The following is a 15,190-nucleotide window of genomic DNA, read 5'->3' as shown; positions in this document are numbered from 1 at the left end:
TTAAAGGAAATGGAGACAACTGACAAACACATGAGGAATCAGAATTCCAGCTCTCTGATTTCCTCATCTGGCTCCCCCTGATCAATCATCTTATTCGACACAGGTTATTAAGCCTGCGTCATAATCTGATTCACAGTAAAATAAGCAGGAAGTTTTTCTTGTTTTAAGTAAACTGAAGAACTCCTCCCTCTCAGCAACTACCCCTTCCCCCCCTCCCCAGGCCCTAGGCTCCTACTCTTCAGAAAACCATATTCTGAGGCCAGTAAAAAAGAGCAAACACACAAATCAGCTGTCTACAACACATTTTGTTCTGTTAAAGGTTCCAGTACACACGATGTATAAGAGCACCCAGGGCAGTCTATCATGTCATTATTTCTTTCTCCTGGCAGAGCACAGTGAATGTGAGTCCTGAAGGGGAGTGGCTCACACAGTGCCAGTACCACTCAGTTCCCATCACCTGAGCCCGGAGAGCAGTAGGCGCTATTGAAATGCCCACTTACCAGCAAGTCATTTTCTGTCCCTTCTTTGGAACAAGTATGATCAAAATAAATGTCTTGGCACTTCTCCAAAGAAGACATTCAGATGGCCAACCGACACATGAAAAAATGCTCAACATCATTCATCATCAGGGAAATACAAATCAAAACTACAATGAGATACCACCTTATACCTGTCAGAATGGCTAACATTAACAACTCAGGCAACAACAGATGTTGGCGAGGATGTGGAGAAAGAGGATCTCTTTTGTATTGTTGGTGGCAATGCAAGCTGGTGCAGCCACTCTGGAAAACAGTATGGAGGTTCCTCAAAAAATTAAAAATAGAACTACCGTATGACCCAGCAATTGCACTAGTAGGTATTTATCCAAAGGATACAGGTATGCTGTTTCGAAGGGACACATGCATCTAATGTTTATAGCAGCTCTATCAACAATAGCCAAAGTATGGAAAGAGCCCAAATGTCCATCGATGGATGAATGGATAAAGAAGATGTGGTATATATATATACAATGGAGTATTACTCAGCAATCAAAAAGAATGAAATCTTGCCATTTGCAACTACGTGGATGGAACTGAAGGGTATTATGATAAGTGAAATTAATCAGTCAGAGAAAGACAAAAATCATATGACTTCACTCATATGAGGACTTTAAGAGACAATACAGATGAACATAAAGGAAGGGAAACAAAAATAATATAAAAACAGGGAGGGGGGCAAAACAGAAGAGACTCATAAATATGGAGAACAAACAGAGAGTTACTGGAGGGGTTGGGGGGGGGATGGGCTAAATGGGTAGGGGCATTAAGGAATCTACTCCTGAAATCATTGTTGCACTATATGCTAATTTGGATGTAAATTTTAAAAAATTAAAATTAAAATAAATAAATAAACAAATATTTAAAAAGTAAATAAATAAAAATAAGTGTCTTGGTATGGCAGGAGAAGCTATCATTTTTCTGAGAAATCTCAGCTGAAACTCATTAGCAGGTATCTACTCTTTTTCCCCTCAGAAATGTGGTCCCTTGGCCTGACAGACCAATGCTGGGCAGAAGCTGGTCAACAGATATGAAGCCCTAGAGTTGCAGCTGCTTCCACCCTGCAGCCCTCTACTCCCAGCCAGCCCACACCTGTGCCTTCTCAATGAGGCCAAGGCTGGGGTGACCAGAACTCATCTTTGTCCTCGGCATCTCCTTGAATCTCTTCACCCTGGTGCCTTAATGCCTGTACTTCTCATCACTAAGGCCTGGATGTCTTAAGTCAGAGGTTCTCAAACTTCAGAATACTTGAGAATCACCTGGTGTTCATTTTAAAACTTAGGGCAGGGTGTTCAGGGCAGCTCCACCCCCAACCCCCAAAATGTGCCACTTTGGCATGTGGATTATTTTGAGCTGAAGGCACTTGAGACCCTGTGGTCTCCCTTAACTACACAGAAGAATCTAAATTGGGTTTAGAATAAGGGTTATTAGTAGAGACAAATTTTATCTGAGTGACCCATAGGGTAAACATCTAATTACCAAACATCTCTGCTCTTCTTAATGCCCTGTGACACGCATTCCTTTCCTCTGCAATGTCGGACCCCCACCCCATTCTCCTTAGTTCAGAATGACGTATATACCTCATTTTGCCCGTCTTTGGAATTTTCATGTTTATGTGGATTCCCCATACATATACCTATTAAATTTTATTTAATCAAACTCTGTTAATCTTTCTCATATCAATTTGATTCTTAGCCCAGCTAGAAGGACCTTTGAAGGGATAGGAATCCTTGGTCCCCAAGAATGGGACAGGACATTCTTGCTCACGGACAACAGACCCCACATTATCCACAGATTCTGAAACAAAAAATACAGAACAGGGCTAGATAATCTGTGTTTGTAACAAGTTTTCCACTCTGAGCAGATGATTTTAATGCCAGGAGTCTAAGGACCACACTCTGAAAATATAGTTCTGCATTTGCACTAGACATCTTGCTTGTTTTCCATTAACAAAAGGTCCTAGTGATCTTTTCACAGGTGCTCTCAAATCTACCCTTGCCCCATTCCCTAGTTCATGCTTTATGGCCACATGATGATTGTGGCTCCCAGAAGCCTCGTACTCCAACTCAGCTTTCCTCTGGCACCAAGTCACCTCAGACTCACTCCGATAGCATGTTTCCTCTGCTCAAATCTCTGAATAGCTCTCCACTGGTTATAAAGTGCTAGTCTTTTTATTATTTAGCCTTGTATTCAAGGTTTCAGAAATAGCTTGTTGGGTCAAGGACACGGTGAGAATAGGGGTTATCAGAAAAACAGGACCCTGGAAGATGGCCGGCTTCTCAATAATTAACATAATAATAAAAAGGAATTAAGGACATTAAATGCACTTAAAATTTCCATGCATCAAGGAAGCCCTGAGGCTCAGTAACTCCGGGAAGGGACTTCTCTCACCATCTCCCAGGTGCCACCAGCCTCCTAGCCCTGCCAGTTGGAGGCACCTAGGTCCTTCCTTAGAAAGTGCTCACCATGGAATGACTACTCTTCAATCAGAGAAGAGTTTACATACAGAAAATCAAAGTAAGCACCAAGAGAGAGACCATGACAGGGAAGGGGAGAGAGGAAGACAGAAAGTAGGGCCAAGAGGAAGGGGCCTCGGGTGGGGTGGGGAGGGATTGGAGGATTAGAGTATAGAGTGTGAGGGGTACTAGAAATCCAAACAATTCCCAGGCAGGAGGGTCTGAGCATGTCTGAGGCAAGCCTCTAGAGCTCACTCCCCAACCCTGCCAATTCTCGGTAGGGAACACTTGGAGAAGGCTGGATGGACAGAGGGTTAGAATGCTCCCTCTAAGATCAGGGACACCAGAGAAGTTAAAGTTTAGGATGTTTCCCTATCTTCTCTCCAATCAGAAGGCAAACCTAATGAGGAGAACCCTCCCTCGATTCCCTCCCTATCTTCCCTGCTGCAGCTGAGCCTCAACCCTGGTTTCTTTTGGGGTGTTCACCCTCCCCATAGAGTCACCTATCATCTTCTTGAATATATTTCAGTGATTGGATTATGACCATCAAATAACTTAATTGGAAACTTTAATACTGCTAAGTACTCGCATGGGCAAATGGATATTATTCAAGATACATGTCACAAAGAAGAGCATCAGCAATGCTGAGAACACGAGTGTGAAAAACATGAGAATGGGTAGTGTCTGTTCTAGGGAAATTTGTATCAGAGATAAATGACTGTAGAAGGCAATTTTATAATGACAGAGTAGATGGGAAAGAGTAATTGGGTATGAGTATGGCTTGTCTGTGTGAGACTTACTGGACAGGTAGTTTGAGGATGAAGCTCAGCTATCAGGCTACATGACCTTGGGCAAGTCCCATCCTTCGGGACTAACTTGTCCACCAGGGCCCTTTGAGCAATGGCATTCCAGCAATAATTTACAAACATCTCAAGGGGAGAGGCTTGATCTCCCTGCATTCCCGTCAGGTAGCATGGTGCCTGTGGCATAGCAGAGAGGCTAAGAGCAAGACCTGATGTCAGACAGACTTGGATTTGAATCCTTATTCTCCTACTAACTGTGTCACCTCAGGCAGATTTATTTAACCTTTCTAAGGCTCAATTTCCTTACCAGGAAGATGGGAGCCAAACTATCACCTGCTTCATAGGGTTGGCAGATTAAATAAGAAAAGGCAAGTGAAGAGATTAGATGCTTAATCATATGTACCCAGAAAGATGATGAATCCTGAGCTTTAAACAATACAGCTTTTACAGGCACATTTAGTCCCAGTAACAAAATCTCAGGGTTGGAACCCAACCATCTCTCTGAGGTTTGAATACTCTCCACAACATATACAACAAGTAACCAGTTCACATTTCAAATTTTGCAGATGGTTCATCCACCTGGGACTGCACCCTGAGCATTTTCCTTCTTAGATACTTTCATCCTTTCCTAGAAGAAGAGTTCATTTCCAGACCCATCATCATTCTGGTCACTCTTTTCTAACTAATCATTCTATGTGCAACCCAAAGTGCTCATCTTTTATTATGCAAAACTTCAGTTGGATCATACAATGTCCAAACTGGTTTAGTATGATTAAGCGGCTATAGTCACTACTGCTAGTAAGAGATTGAATATCTAGAGTTTAAAAAAAATCACTCTCAAATCCTTTTTACATATTCTTTGGCAGGCAGGAACTGACATCATAAAACCTATAATTTTCCATGTGAGGCTCCAAAAAACTGATAGAAACAGGTGAGATACATTTGTGCTACAAGAACTATGGACTTTAATATTAACACAGTCATTCAGAAGGGAAAATCACCGAGCCTGATAAATTCTGCCATCACTGCCCCTCACCAGCTCACCCAACTGGACTGCTTAACAACAAAAGACATTGTTTTTAAGGGAGTGCATTGGAGCTTCAACCCTCACTGTCCCACCCACACCACTGAGACCACCCCTAACCCTTCCTGCCTTACCTCCCACGTTCTCTGACAAGGGTGGGCACCCAGTTAGACTTCCTCTTCTCTGTCCCCTGGCTATACTTAGCTCTGCTTCCTGGCCTTCCCCAGGAATACCATCTCCATCTCCTCTGCCTGAGCTCTAAGGACCACTGCAATCCCACCCCAAGCACAGGGAACTTTCCCTGCTCTGACTCCACTAGCCCATGGTTATTTTGCTTCTTTTGCTCTGAACCCAGACAGCTGTGTGCCATTCATACATCGTTCAGTGCATATGTCTTCTCTCAGGCGAGGGACCGGACTCCCAGCACAGGGTCTTGCACACAGCAGGTGTTCTGAAACATTTCATCAATTCATTCTTGCAAAAAACAGAGGGAGAAGAAAAAGAAGGGGAGGCAAAATAAGATGACCTGCAGACAGTGTTCAAAACCAGTTGCTCTGGCTGTGGAAAACAACGGAACAGAGTTTGCATCTACCAGAAAGATCAAGAATCTAGCTACTCTTTGTTCTTGTCAGCACAAAGTCCGGCCTCTCTGGGCTGGGAAGTAGTCCCTTACACCCCTGGAAAGCCGCAGAAGTTAGGGGGAAATAGAAGGTGGAGATAGGCTGATGTTATCATGGACTGCCCTTTCTGGCTCTTGCTCAGTGCTGTCCTACTCTAAACAGGAAAAACAATAGTACTGAAAATTATTCTGCTGGCGATACTAGAGCAGGGTCTGGCTTATCTGCACCTTTCTGCAGCTTAATGAACCCCAATTCCAGTTTGGTCCTTAGAGATTTATTTCCATTGCCCTCAGGCCCAGCAAGGAAGAGAAACCTGAGCACATCTGTTGGGATTCAAGGGAGGGCAACCACCAGGGTGATGTGCCAGGCCGCTTCTGGTTGCAGAGGTTTCAATGAAATCTCTTTTTCGCTGGTGCCTACCCTTGGTCTTCATCTTTTTGCTTTACTCTGCTTTGGGCCCTTAATGGGCAAAATATTCCTACTTGGGCAAAGACCATGCCCAGTAATGGCAATGGGGCAACAAGTCAGGCAGGCAGAGGCTGGCTCACTCTTCTGACCTCTCTTCTCCACCAGCCGGAGACTCTGTCTCTCCTTTTTTGTGCCTCCCTCCCTCACTTTCCTCTTTATGTTTCTCCTCCCATCCATGGGTGTCTGTTTCTCTGCCCTCTGTCTTCAAACCTTTCTCCCTTTCTTCCTTTGCCACATGGGCTGTCTCTGTCTCTCCCTCTTCTGTTTTGGGATATGTGCATGTGTCTGTCTGTCTTTCCCCTCCCTATGTTAAGTATGCGTGTGTGCTTCTTGTCTCTCTCCCTGGTCTCCTTCTCCATCTGCCTGGCTCCTCTCTTGTGTGGCTTTTCTGTAGGATATGTGGACAGGGAGCCAGGACACTTAGCTTCTGGTCCTGGTATTACATTAACTAGCTGTGTGGTTACAGCCAAGTTATTTCACATCTCTGGACCTCAAGTGCCTCAATCGTAATGTAGGTTAGACTAGATGGTCTTTCAGGTCCTTGACAGCTCTGAAATTCTATCACTGAATGAAAAGAACTCAGAAGACCCCAGAAGCAGTCGCTATTGTTAGAAACAAAAGGCTCATGTGTGGTGGGGGGGGGGGGGGGCAGGGAGGGGGTTCCCTAACAGCACAAGCACCAGGTGGCGCTGGAGTACCACTCAGAGGATGTGACTAACAACCCAGACCACACTGATGGAGGCTTTACCACATGCAGGGCAGCCAGGGTGCTAAGCCTTGCACTTGTATCTCATTCAGTCCAATGAGATAGGTACGATGATCGTTCCTATTTTAGAGGTCAGGAAACGGAAGCACCAGAAGTGAAACGCCTTGCCCAGTCATACAGCCAAGACCTGTAGAACAGTATTGGCCCTCAGGGTGTCTGGTTCCAGAGCCTGTGTTCCTAGGCACAATCTGTATTGTTCCAGCCACTGATGCTCACTCACAAGCTCTCCACTTAGGCTGCCAAGTAAACATCTTAGACCCCAAATGTGCTGAAGAGTCTTGGATACAGACTATAGCGTTCAGTCAATCCTCTCCTCCCTCAAGACACCAACTCTGACTTCTCATGCCTCTGCCTATAACTGTTCCATCAATACTCTACTGCACTGCACACTGATTGGCATGTTCTGGTAGAACTGTTCTTTATATTTTCAAATGGGTATGTCTTGAGCCATTCTAACTAACTAGGCATCCTGCCAGAATCTAATGCAGTACAGTTCTAGGCCCATTGCAGAAGCCCGAACTTTCTGAATTACTGATGAACACTGGGATACTTTGTGAGCACTGAGGGTATGCCCCCATATCTTCTACCTTGGCTGTAAATACTTGGGACCCTCAAGACTTTCACATCGCTATTTCACACCACATCACAGGCAGACTCCAGCTACTCCCTGCAACTACCAAATGGGCTGAGCTACCCCACAGAAACAGAAACTGGGGGTCCTCTAATGATAATGTCAGCTCAAGTTAGCAAATATAAAGAGAACCCCAGCTTCATGTCCGATACAGCTAAGAGCTGTAAGCTGTACAGAGAGGAAGAAGTCATGCTTTCTACTCTCAAGGAGATATAGAAAAGATGACATAAAACATGCAAAATAAAGACAACAAATATATTAAGTTTCTGGGAGTCAGGAGACCAAAGTCGAAGTCTCTCATGCTACCCATTGAGTGTGTTATGTCCAGAATCCTTTTTTATTTTTATTTTTTTAATTTTTATTTTGAGAGACAGAGTACAAGCAGGAGAGGGGCAGAGAGAGAGGCAGACAGAATCCGAAGGAGGCTCCAGGCTCCGAGCTGTCAGCACAGAACCTGATGTGGGGCTTGAACCCATGAACTGTGAGATTATGACCTGAGCTGAAGATGGATGTTCCACCGACTGAGCCACCCAGGTGCCCCTGTGCAGAAGCCTTTTGAAGCACCAGCTCCACCACCTGCTAGGTACTGATGATTAACTGGGTATAACGTAAATACCGGGGACCCATCACAAGATTTGGTAGCCCTTGTTTTTCCACACTCTTCTTTGTACAACTGTCCCAGTGTCACTGACATGGAGAGTGAAGGCCTGAGTGAGACAATGGGTCAATGAAGTTATGCTCCAGAAGTGATAGTCACGTATCCTGAAAACAACAATGGAATTACCATCCTAGGGGATTTAGTTCTCATGGAAGATCCGAGCCCATCACATCCACTTCCTAACATTCTACTTACTCTTGCTCAGTGCCAACAATGTGATTGTACAATAGACATGATAGCATCTCAATTCCAGAAATACTCTCATTTTTAAGACCATGGTGTAGAATGGCCATAGGTGTAGTTTTACTATACTTTTTTTTTTTCTAGATTTAGTGTTGATGTCAAGGTGGCCACAGAAAAGTCTGGGGACGGCAGTTCCCAGAAAGTCCAAGTTTGAATGCCACCTTCGTGTTGGGGAGGCCTTTTGCCTCTCCCTCTCGCAGCCCCTCTGTTCCTCTCTATGGCCCATCCCAGTACCACAGCCATGAAACAGCAGGAGGACGGAGAGCTCACCAAGGACACTGCACAACCCGCAGCCTGGGTTGCCTCTGTGAGTCACTCAAAGTTCACTGAAATAGTAACACCCTGTCTGCATGCCTCTGGAGGCTGGCACCTCACTCTGTCTCAATCACAGATGGACTCTGTACTCTCCTGTGCTCAGGGATGATATATTTATCTGGACAGTTCCAGATGGCAGGAGTAGGCAACTGATTCATTTGCTTCTCCTTTCCCAGCAGGCCCCACAAGGGTTTCAGAGCTGGGGCCAGCATATAAGTGTCCGTCTCTCTTGAGGCTGAGGTGTCTGTCGCCTCTGATGACTCAATCACTGCTCCAGCCTGGGGTGGTGGAGTAGGGCTGCCTTCGACAAAGCTAGGGTAGCTCGAGAATTGGAAACACTCCTGAAGGTCTGCCTACTCCCAGGCCTGGTTGCATAGTGAACCCCTTCCCAGAGAGTGTCCCAGCCAGTGACAGGATGTCCTGCTCACCCTCCATCCCCTCTCTGTCTTGGGGCACCTGGCACTGGGGACCCTCCCACAGCAGCTGAGAAGGGGTTCAATACTCCAAAGACATGTCCAATTGGCTCTCAGTGTTTCATGTAAATTTTGATACACTTTTAGATTACAACTGGCCAGTACCACAGAGAGTATAGAAGGAGTGTGAAATGTTATTTTATATGTATAAGCTTGAAGTTATGTGCTGGCCACAGACACTGATAGCATGAGTGCCCCCACCTTTGCCTCTCACAGCAGGGAGATGTGAAGCCCCAGCTTCAGTCTCAAGCTCCCAACCAGCTCTCCATCCCCCAGAATATCCACACTAGAGCAAAGCCCCCTGGGGTCCCCAAGGAGACAGACAGAGAAAGCATGAGAGGAAACAAATGGGTCATTTCATTCAAAAGGGCATTTGTGGCAAGACTGTTCTTTCATCATCAAAACATAACTATTTATTGTTTGTGGTGAAAGAAAAAGCTATGACTGGTATAATAATGCAAAAAGGCAGAATAAGCCATAAATAACCCCTTATCATGAATAGCCCATGTTTTAAATCTGGTTTGCCAAAGAATACCACCATCACACCCCAACTTCAGCAGACCACCTGTGTCCCTGATTGAGAAGTGAGCTCACTGTGTGTGGTCCAACCCTGACAGTGCTCAAATAACCTCCAGGCCCTGGAGCCATCTAGAAAGCTCCTGAGTGAGGGTCAAGTTCTCTGCCATCTACACACAAGGAACCACGCTGTGACGGAGTCTCCTGCCCCACACCAAAGAGTGAGAAGGCCCATCTGCAAAGTTGTTTAGGCAAGAAGCATGCAACTAGTAAGTCCATATGGTGAAAGGGGTGGGGGCAGCTGGGGCTGATTTGCCCTCTTCCCTCCGTAAATCAGGTGTCCCCAGGCCTGGTCACCTGGGTCAGGGACTTGGGCCACCTGCCTGCCTGAGGTGGATGCCTCGTGCTGGAAGTGGTCTGTTTGTTACCTGTTGCACGTCTTGCTGGAATACACAGAGCTGCAGCCGCTGGTGGAGCCGCACCTTGCGGTGCTGCCAGATGCTCTCGAGCCGCCGCTGGTGGTGCAGCACCTCGTGCACCACGTCCAGCACCTGGTGCACCGCCTTGGAGTAGTTGGCAGTGGCCGTGAGGGACTCAGAGTTCCCAGGACTCAGGGGACGCTGCAGCACATCCAGCAGAGCTTTGCCATCTTGGCTGACCTGCAAGAAGGAAAGGTTAGACCAAGGGAGCCAAGGAGCAGGCATGGACAGAGAGGCGAGGAGAGTCTGCCCCTGGGATCCCTGGTTAGGACTGAGAATCCCAGCCCTACCCAGACCCCATGACACCCTAGGAATGTGCCAGCCAGAGCTGTCCTGGTGTTCAGCCTGTGGTCTGGGGGACAGCACAGTATCCTGAATCCTGAGGGAGGAGAGGTACTCAATCAGTGTCTCTCTCAGCCTTGAGTTTTAGCTTCACAAGGGCAGGGACTCTGCCTCATTCATCTCTCTCCAGCACTTAGAACAGTGCCTGGTCCATCATACCTGATAGATATTTCGACTGACTCTTTGACTATGTCGAGCAGCAGAGTTTCATTTCAGAAATGAAGCTGAATATAAATTGACACCATAAACCTCTCCCCCTCTTTTTTCTTCACTGCTTCTACATAGCTCTAAACTTCTAGATGTGTGACCAGAGGCAAGTTACTTAACCTCTTTGGGCCTCAGTTTCCTTGTCTGTAAAACAGGGACAGTAACGGGGCAACCTCCCATAGTAGTGGTGAGGATTGAGTGAGTTAACATGTGCGAAGTGCTTAGAATGGGGGCCAGCAGGTACTACTGGTTCCTAATTCTATTTCCACCACCATCATCATTTCTCTCTCTCGTCTTCCTTACTTCCTCTTCATTTTCTTTCTTTTTTTAATATTTATCCTTCTTTTGCTCTCTTTCTGTACAACTTCCTTTTTTTTTTCCCTCCTGAGCATGGTAACACCCCCATCTTTCCAAAACATGTAGAGTAAGGGAGGGACCTTTATTTATTTATTTTTTAATTTTTAATGTTTAATTACTTTTAAGAGAGAGAGAGACAGAGTGCGAGGGGGGAAAGGCAGAGAGAAAGACATAGAATCTGAAGCAGGCTCCAGGCTCTGAACTGTCAGCACAGAGCCCAATGTGGGGTTCAAACCCACAGAACATGAGATCATGACCTGAAATGAAGTTGGATGCTTAACCGACTGAGCCACCCAGGCACCCTAGGGAGGGACCTTTAGCTTGTAGACACAATATCTATGTTCTTATGTTCCCCAACATTCGCCCTCAGCGCTGAGACCAGCGGGGGTGACACTCCCTGTCATTCCTATTGGAATCTTGGTACAATTGCAGGCACCAGTATTTCTGGAAAGTGGCATCATCTGATTGACACCTGTGGCTCTCCAAAGCTGGCAGAGGACCCAGTAGAGCATGTATCTTCTCAATTTAAAACAGTGGTAACTAGGGAATTCAGGGATTTTAAGGCCCTAAATTAATTTGGTTAAAGATTAAATCAAAGTTGGTTTGGAGTTGAATGCTCTTCTTTTTCTTCCATCACAGTGGGGAAGGAAGCATGTTCCCACCTCCAGCCTTACGATGGTGAATGAGGTGCTATTGCTGGGCCCAGGCCTCCCCTTATCCCACCTTTGTGTCCTAAAAATAGCTTATTAGGGTTCAGGAACACAAAGGCAGCTGTTACTCACCCTGTTCATGGGGCAACAGAAACAGTGTGGGGCCAGGGGGTTGGTGGTTCAGAGGAATACTGGGTGGAGAATCTGTGGCTGAGACAGGAGAGGAAGCCTGGCTGGAGGAATACAGCCAATCTAGGTGACTACCTCTACCTACCCCATCCCACTATTCCTGCCTCCAATGCATTGCCAGGGGTAACACTCTCCAGAGATGTGAATAAGACAAATATCCTGTGGCCAAACCCAGGAGAGCTCTCTTCAGGGAACTCTGAGCAGATGCTGTCTTTGGCACTGTGCTATGTCAAGGGCAGGGTGGTTAGAGTTGGAGGGCCAAGTCCTAACATCCACGTCAACAGAGCTCCAGTCCTCTGCCTCCGTCCACATCTGCAGGAGGCAGGGACGGCCCACTGAACTCTGAGGTGGGTTTGGAGGGAATGTCTATGTCCAACAATGCTAGGGCCTGACAAAAATTTGGGAGAAATATTGTGTCTCTCTATATAATAATACACACACCCACAAGTGTGAAACATGTTAAGTATAATATTAATCTCATTGGTACACTCTATTTTTGTATCTTACAAGGAGTAAATTTAGATATTCTTGACCCATGGATGGGGGCACAGTTCTGTTAAAAGAGAAGCCTTGGGCCATTTGGATCAGAGCTGATGAGATCAGATTTGGCTCAAAAGCCCTCCTCTCTGCCTCCTATAATAACAAAACCTGTTACCATTTTTTTAGCACTTATTACTGTCAGGCACTGGGCCAAGTGCATTACATGCACTATCTTTGTAACCCTTCAAACTACAGGCAAGTGTTATCACCTTCACTTCACAGAAGAAACTGAGGTTTAGAGTAGTTAAGTAACGTGCCTCAAGTCACTCCCCTATAAGCGGGGGAGCCAAGAGTCAAACTCAGCTTTGACTGTGGCAAAAACCTTGACTCTTACCAGGAAGCCATTGGTTCTTTGATTTCAGCACGCATCAAACTCACCTGGCATAATATTTATTAAAATGTAGATTCCAGGCCCCAGTTTTCGACATTCTGATTCAGTCAGAGGTGGAACCCAGGAAGATGCACCTTTAACAAGTACTGCAGGGGAGTCTGAGACAGAGGGTCCCAGAACTGGCTTGGAGAAACACTGTTCCAAATGTCCCTGCCCCATGGCCAGATGTGAATTCACTTTCCCCTCCTCATGCAGCTTCCTTAATTAGTCCATCTCTTATGCCCTCCAGCCTCTCTCTCAGAATTCACGCCCTTTAGTTAACTCACTTACTTGTGTACCTCCACACAGATAACGCCTGTATGCCCCTTTCCTTTCCTTTGGAAAGCAAAAGCAAGAAACTTCCCCCACTTCTCAACTTGTACCATGTGCCTGCCCTTTGGTTTTTCAGTGAAAGAGTCTTTTAATTTGTCCTTAACTTCCATGACAGCTTCTTACTCCTGCAAACACTTATCTCCACCCCATGGTGAGTTTTCCTCCAGACTTTCTAGTGAGAAAATTGGTATTTGTTGATGGGCTGCTTCATAAAAGGGGTGGCAGGGCTGGTGTGTACACACCCATTCACCAGGCAGAAAGCAAACAGACGAACACAGCCTTGCTTTGTTATACTCCTCTTCCAGGGGAGAGAGCCCGATCTTCACACACAGGGTGAAGGGTGTGTGTGTGTGTGTGTGTGTGTGTGTGTGTGTGTGGGCATGCGTGCGCACATGAGCACATGTGCAACAAGGTGGTGCCTGCTGATGGCCACACTTCTTTTGCTTCCTGGCCAGAGATCTATGAATGGAGATCATTCATAGATCAAGGATCTTAAAGATGTCTCCAAAGGGAGAAAAATGATCTTTCTCTCCTTCTTAGTCCACCCAGGCTATTTCACAGCATGCAGGCCAGTGCTCTGGCCACTCACCCACATACATACACACCCAGGAGCCCTGGGTGTCCGGCTTGGTTCTCACCTCCGTGTAGGCCTGGGTCACCTGCTCATACAAGGACTGATGATGGTGGATTGCCAGCTCCAGGTCCTGCATCTCGGATGGCAGGCCACCCTCACTGCACATCTTGCACCAGGCGTCCACTCCTGACAGGAACTGGAAGGAGACAGCAGCTGGGTCGGTACGGGAGCACTGGGGGTGGGCAATGGGCAGATCTTTGTAGAGGTGGTCAGATGCCTTTGGAAGAAACATTTGGCACCTCTGGGAGCCTCAGAGACCACTGCAGAGAATGGAGTTTTCTAATTCTACAAACACCAACCCGACAAAAGAAGTACCTGTACCTGTTCAGAAAGTGCAGTTTCCACCTGTACAGAAGACCCAGTACCTGTTCAGGAAGTGCAGTTTCCACAAGCAAAGATGATTGTTATGAAACCACTGACGGGGGGAGCCGTCTACGTGTTCAACAGGCTATATGCACACATTGGCTACAAAATACAGGTGTGGGAAGAGCTCACTACATTACAATACACCTTAGAGCTTCTTGTCCTAGGCACACTCACAGGCGCATGTGAGAGGCTGCATATAATGGCACAGGAGATTTCCACACACGTGTAACGAGTTGTGCAGAGGCACAAAAAACACCTCACACAAGACCATCGGGCACTCCAGGGAACTTGCAAAGGCCATTCCCACAGGGGGTGAAGATTAATGCTCAACAAGATCTCCACTGTTGGGTCAGTATCCTCAGAGATAGGAGAGAGGAAGGGCAGCTTAGGGGGACAAATTGCACTGGGCCTATAATGGCACTGGCTCCTGGGATGTGATATATAGATATAGATCTCAACAGACATAAAATTATTTAAAAATTAAAATTAACAACTGTGGAAGACTATGGGTCTCCATGCACAAAAGGTGAGCTAACTGAAATCACTCAGATTTATTGGGTGGAAAAATACACCTCTAAAATGCAAATAATTCTTCACCCAATAGTCTGGAATGGTTCTGTCTGTGATTCCTCTCGCCTGGGTGCACAGCTCCATTTAAATTAATTGCCTAAATACCTTTTTATCTCATTGCCTAGAACAGCCCATATGAGGACAATAAAGAGCTGCCTAAATAAATGCATAATAGCTTTGAAAAAATAGCCTTGAATCTGCTGTTTGGAGCATGTTTGTTTTTTGTTTTTTTCTCCTAGCTAAAAAGAAGCATGGTTTATGAGTTTCCCTGAAGGACTGGTAATACCTGAGGAAATTGCATTAAAAAATAGATACAAATAAAATTGCTTCTGATCCAAAGCAATCCAAGTCAGGAAACATCAACTAGAAGTCACTCTCAGTTCTGGCACTGTACTTTCTGCAGCTGCGTGAGTTCTAGTCTGGGTAGTCTGGGTGTGTGTCAGCCTGCCTGGGTGTGTGTCAGCCACCGGCCTGTGCCTACTGTGGTTGACTTTTCATTCTGAATGTTTTTATCGCATTAGGCCATCTCTTAACAATTCCAGAAGTGTGCAGGGTGCCATCAAGTATCAGACTGCACACACTTGCTAACATCTCAGAAGCTTCTTTACTCCACCAATAACCACTTCACAGAGGAACCTGAAAGC

At 46.1% G+C, this 15,190-nt stretch overlaps 1 protein-coding gene across 22 annotated transcripts in view; it reads right to left on the bottom strand.

Moving 5' to 3' along the window:
• KALRN (kalirin RhoGEF kinase) overlaps positions 1–15,190 on the bottom strand; it is a 661,810-nt gene that overhangs the window by 362,617 nt on the left and 284,003 nt on the right. For all 22 annotated transcript variants that reach the window (XM_027061042.2, XM_027061044.2, XM_027061047.2 and 19 more), the window contains exons 8-9: positions 13,615–13,746; positions 9,938–10,168 (exon numbers count right to left, since the gene is read on the bottom strand). In XM_027061042.2, the coding sequence (XP_026916843.1) occupies positions 9,938–10,168; positions 13,615–13,746 (363 nt within the window). The remainder of the gene's footprint in view (positions 1–9,937; positions 10,169–13,614; positions 13,747–15,190) is intronic.

Source organism: Acinonyx jubatus, chromosome C2 (genome assembly GCF_027475565.1).
Source record: "Acinonyx jubatus isolate Ajub_Pintada_27869175 chromosome C2, VMU_Ajub_asm_v1.0, whole genome shotgun sequence".
Classification (NCBI taxonomy): domain Eukaryota; kingdom Metazoa; phylum Chordata; class Mammalia; order Carnivora; family Felidae; genus Acinonyx; species Acinonyx jubatus.
This window is presented reverse-complemented; position numbering and strand designations above follow the sequence as displayed.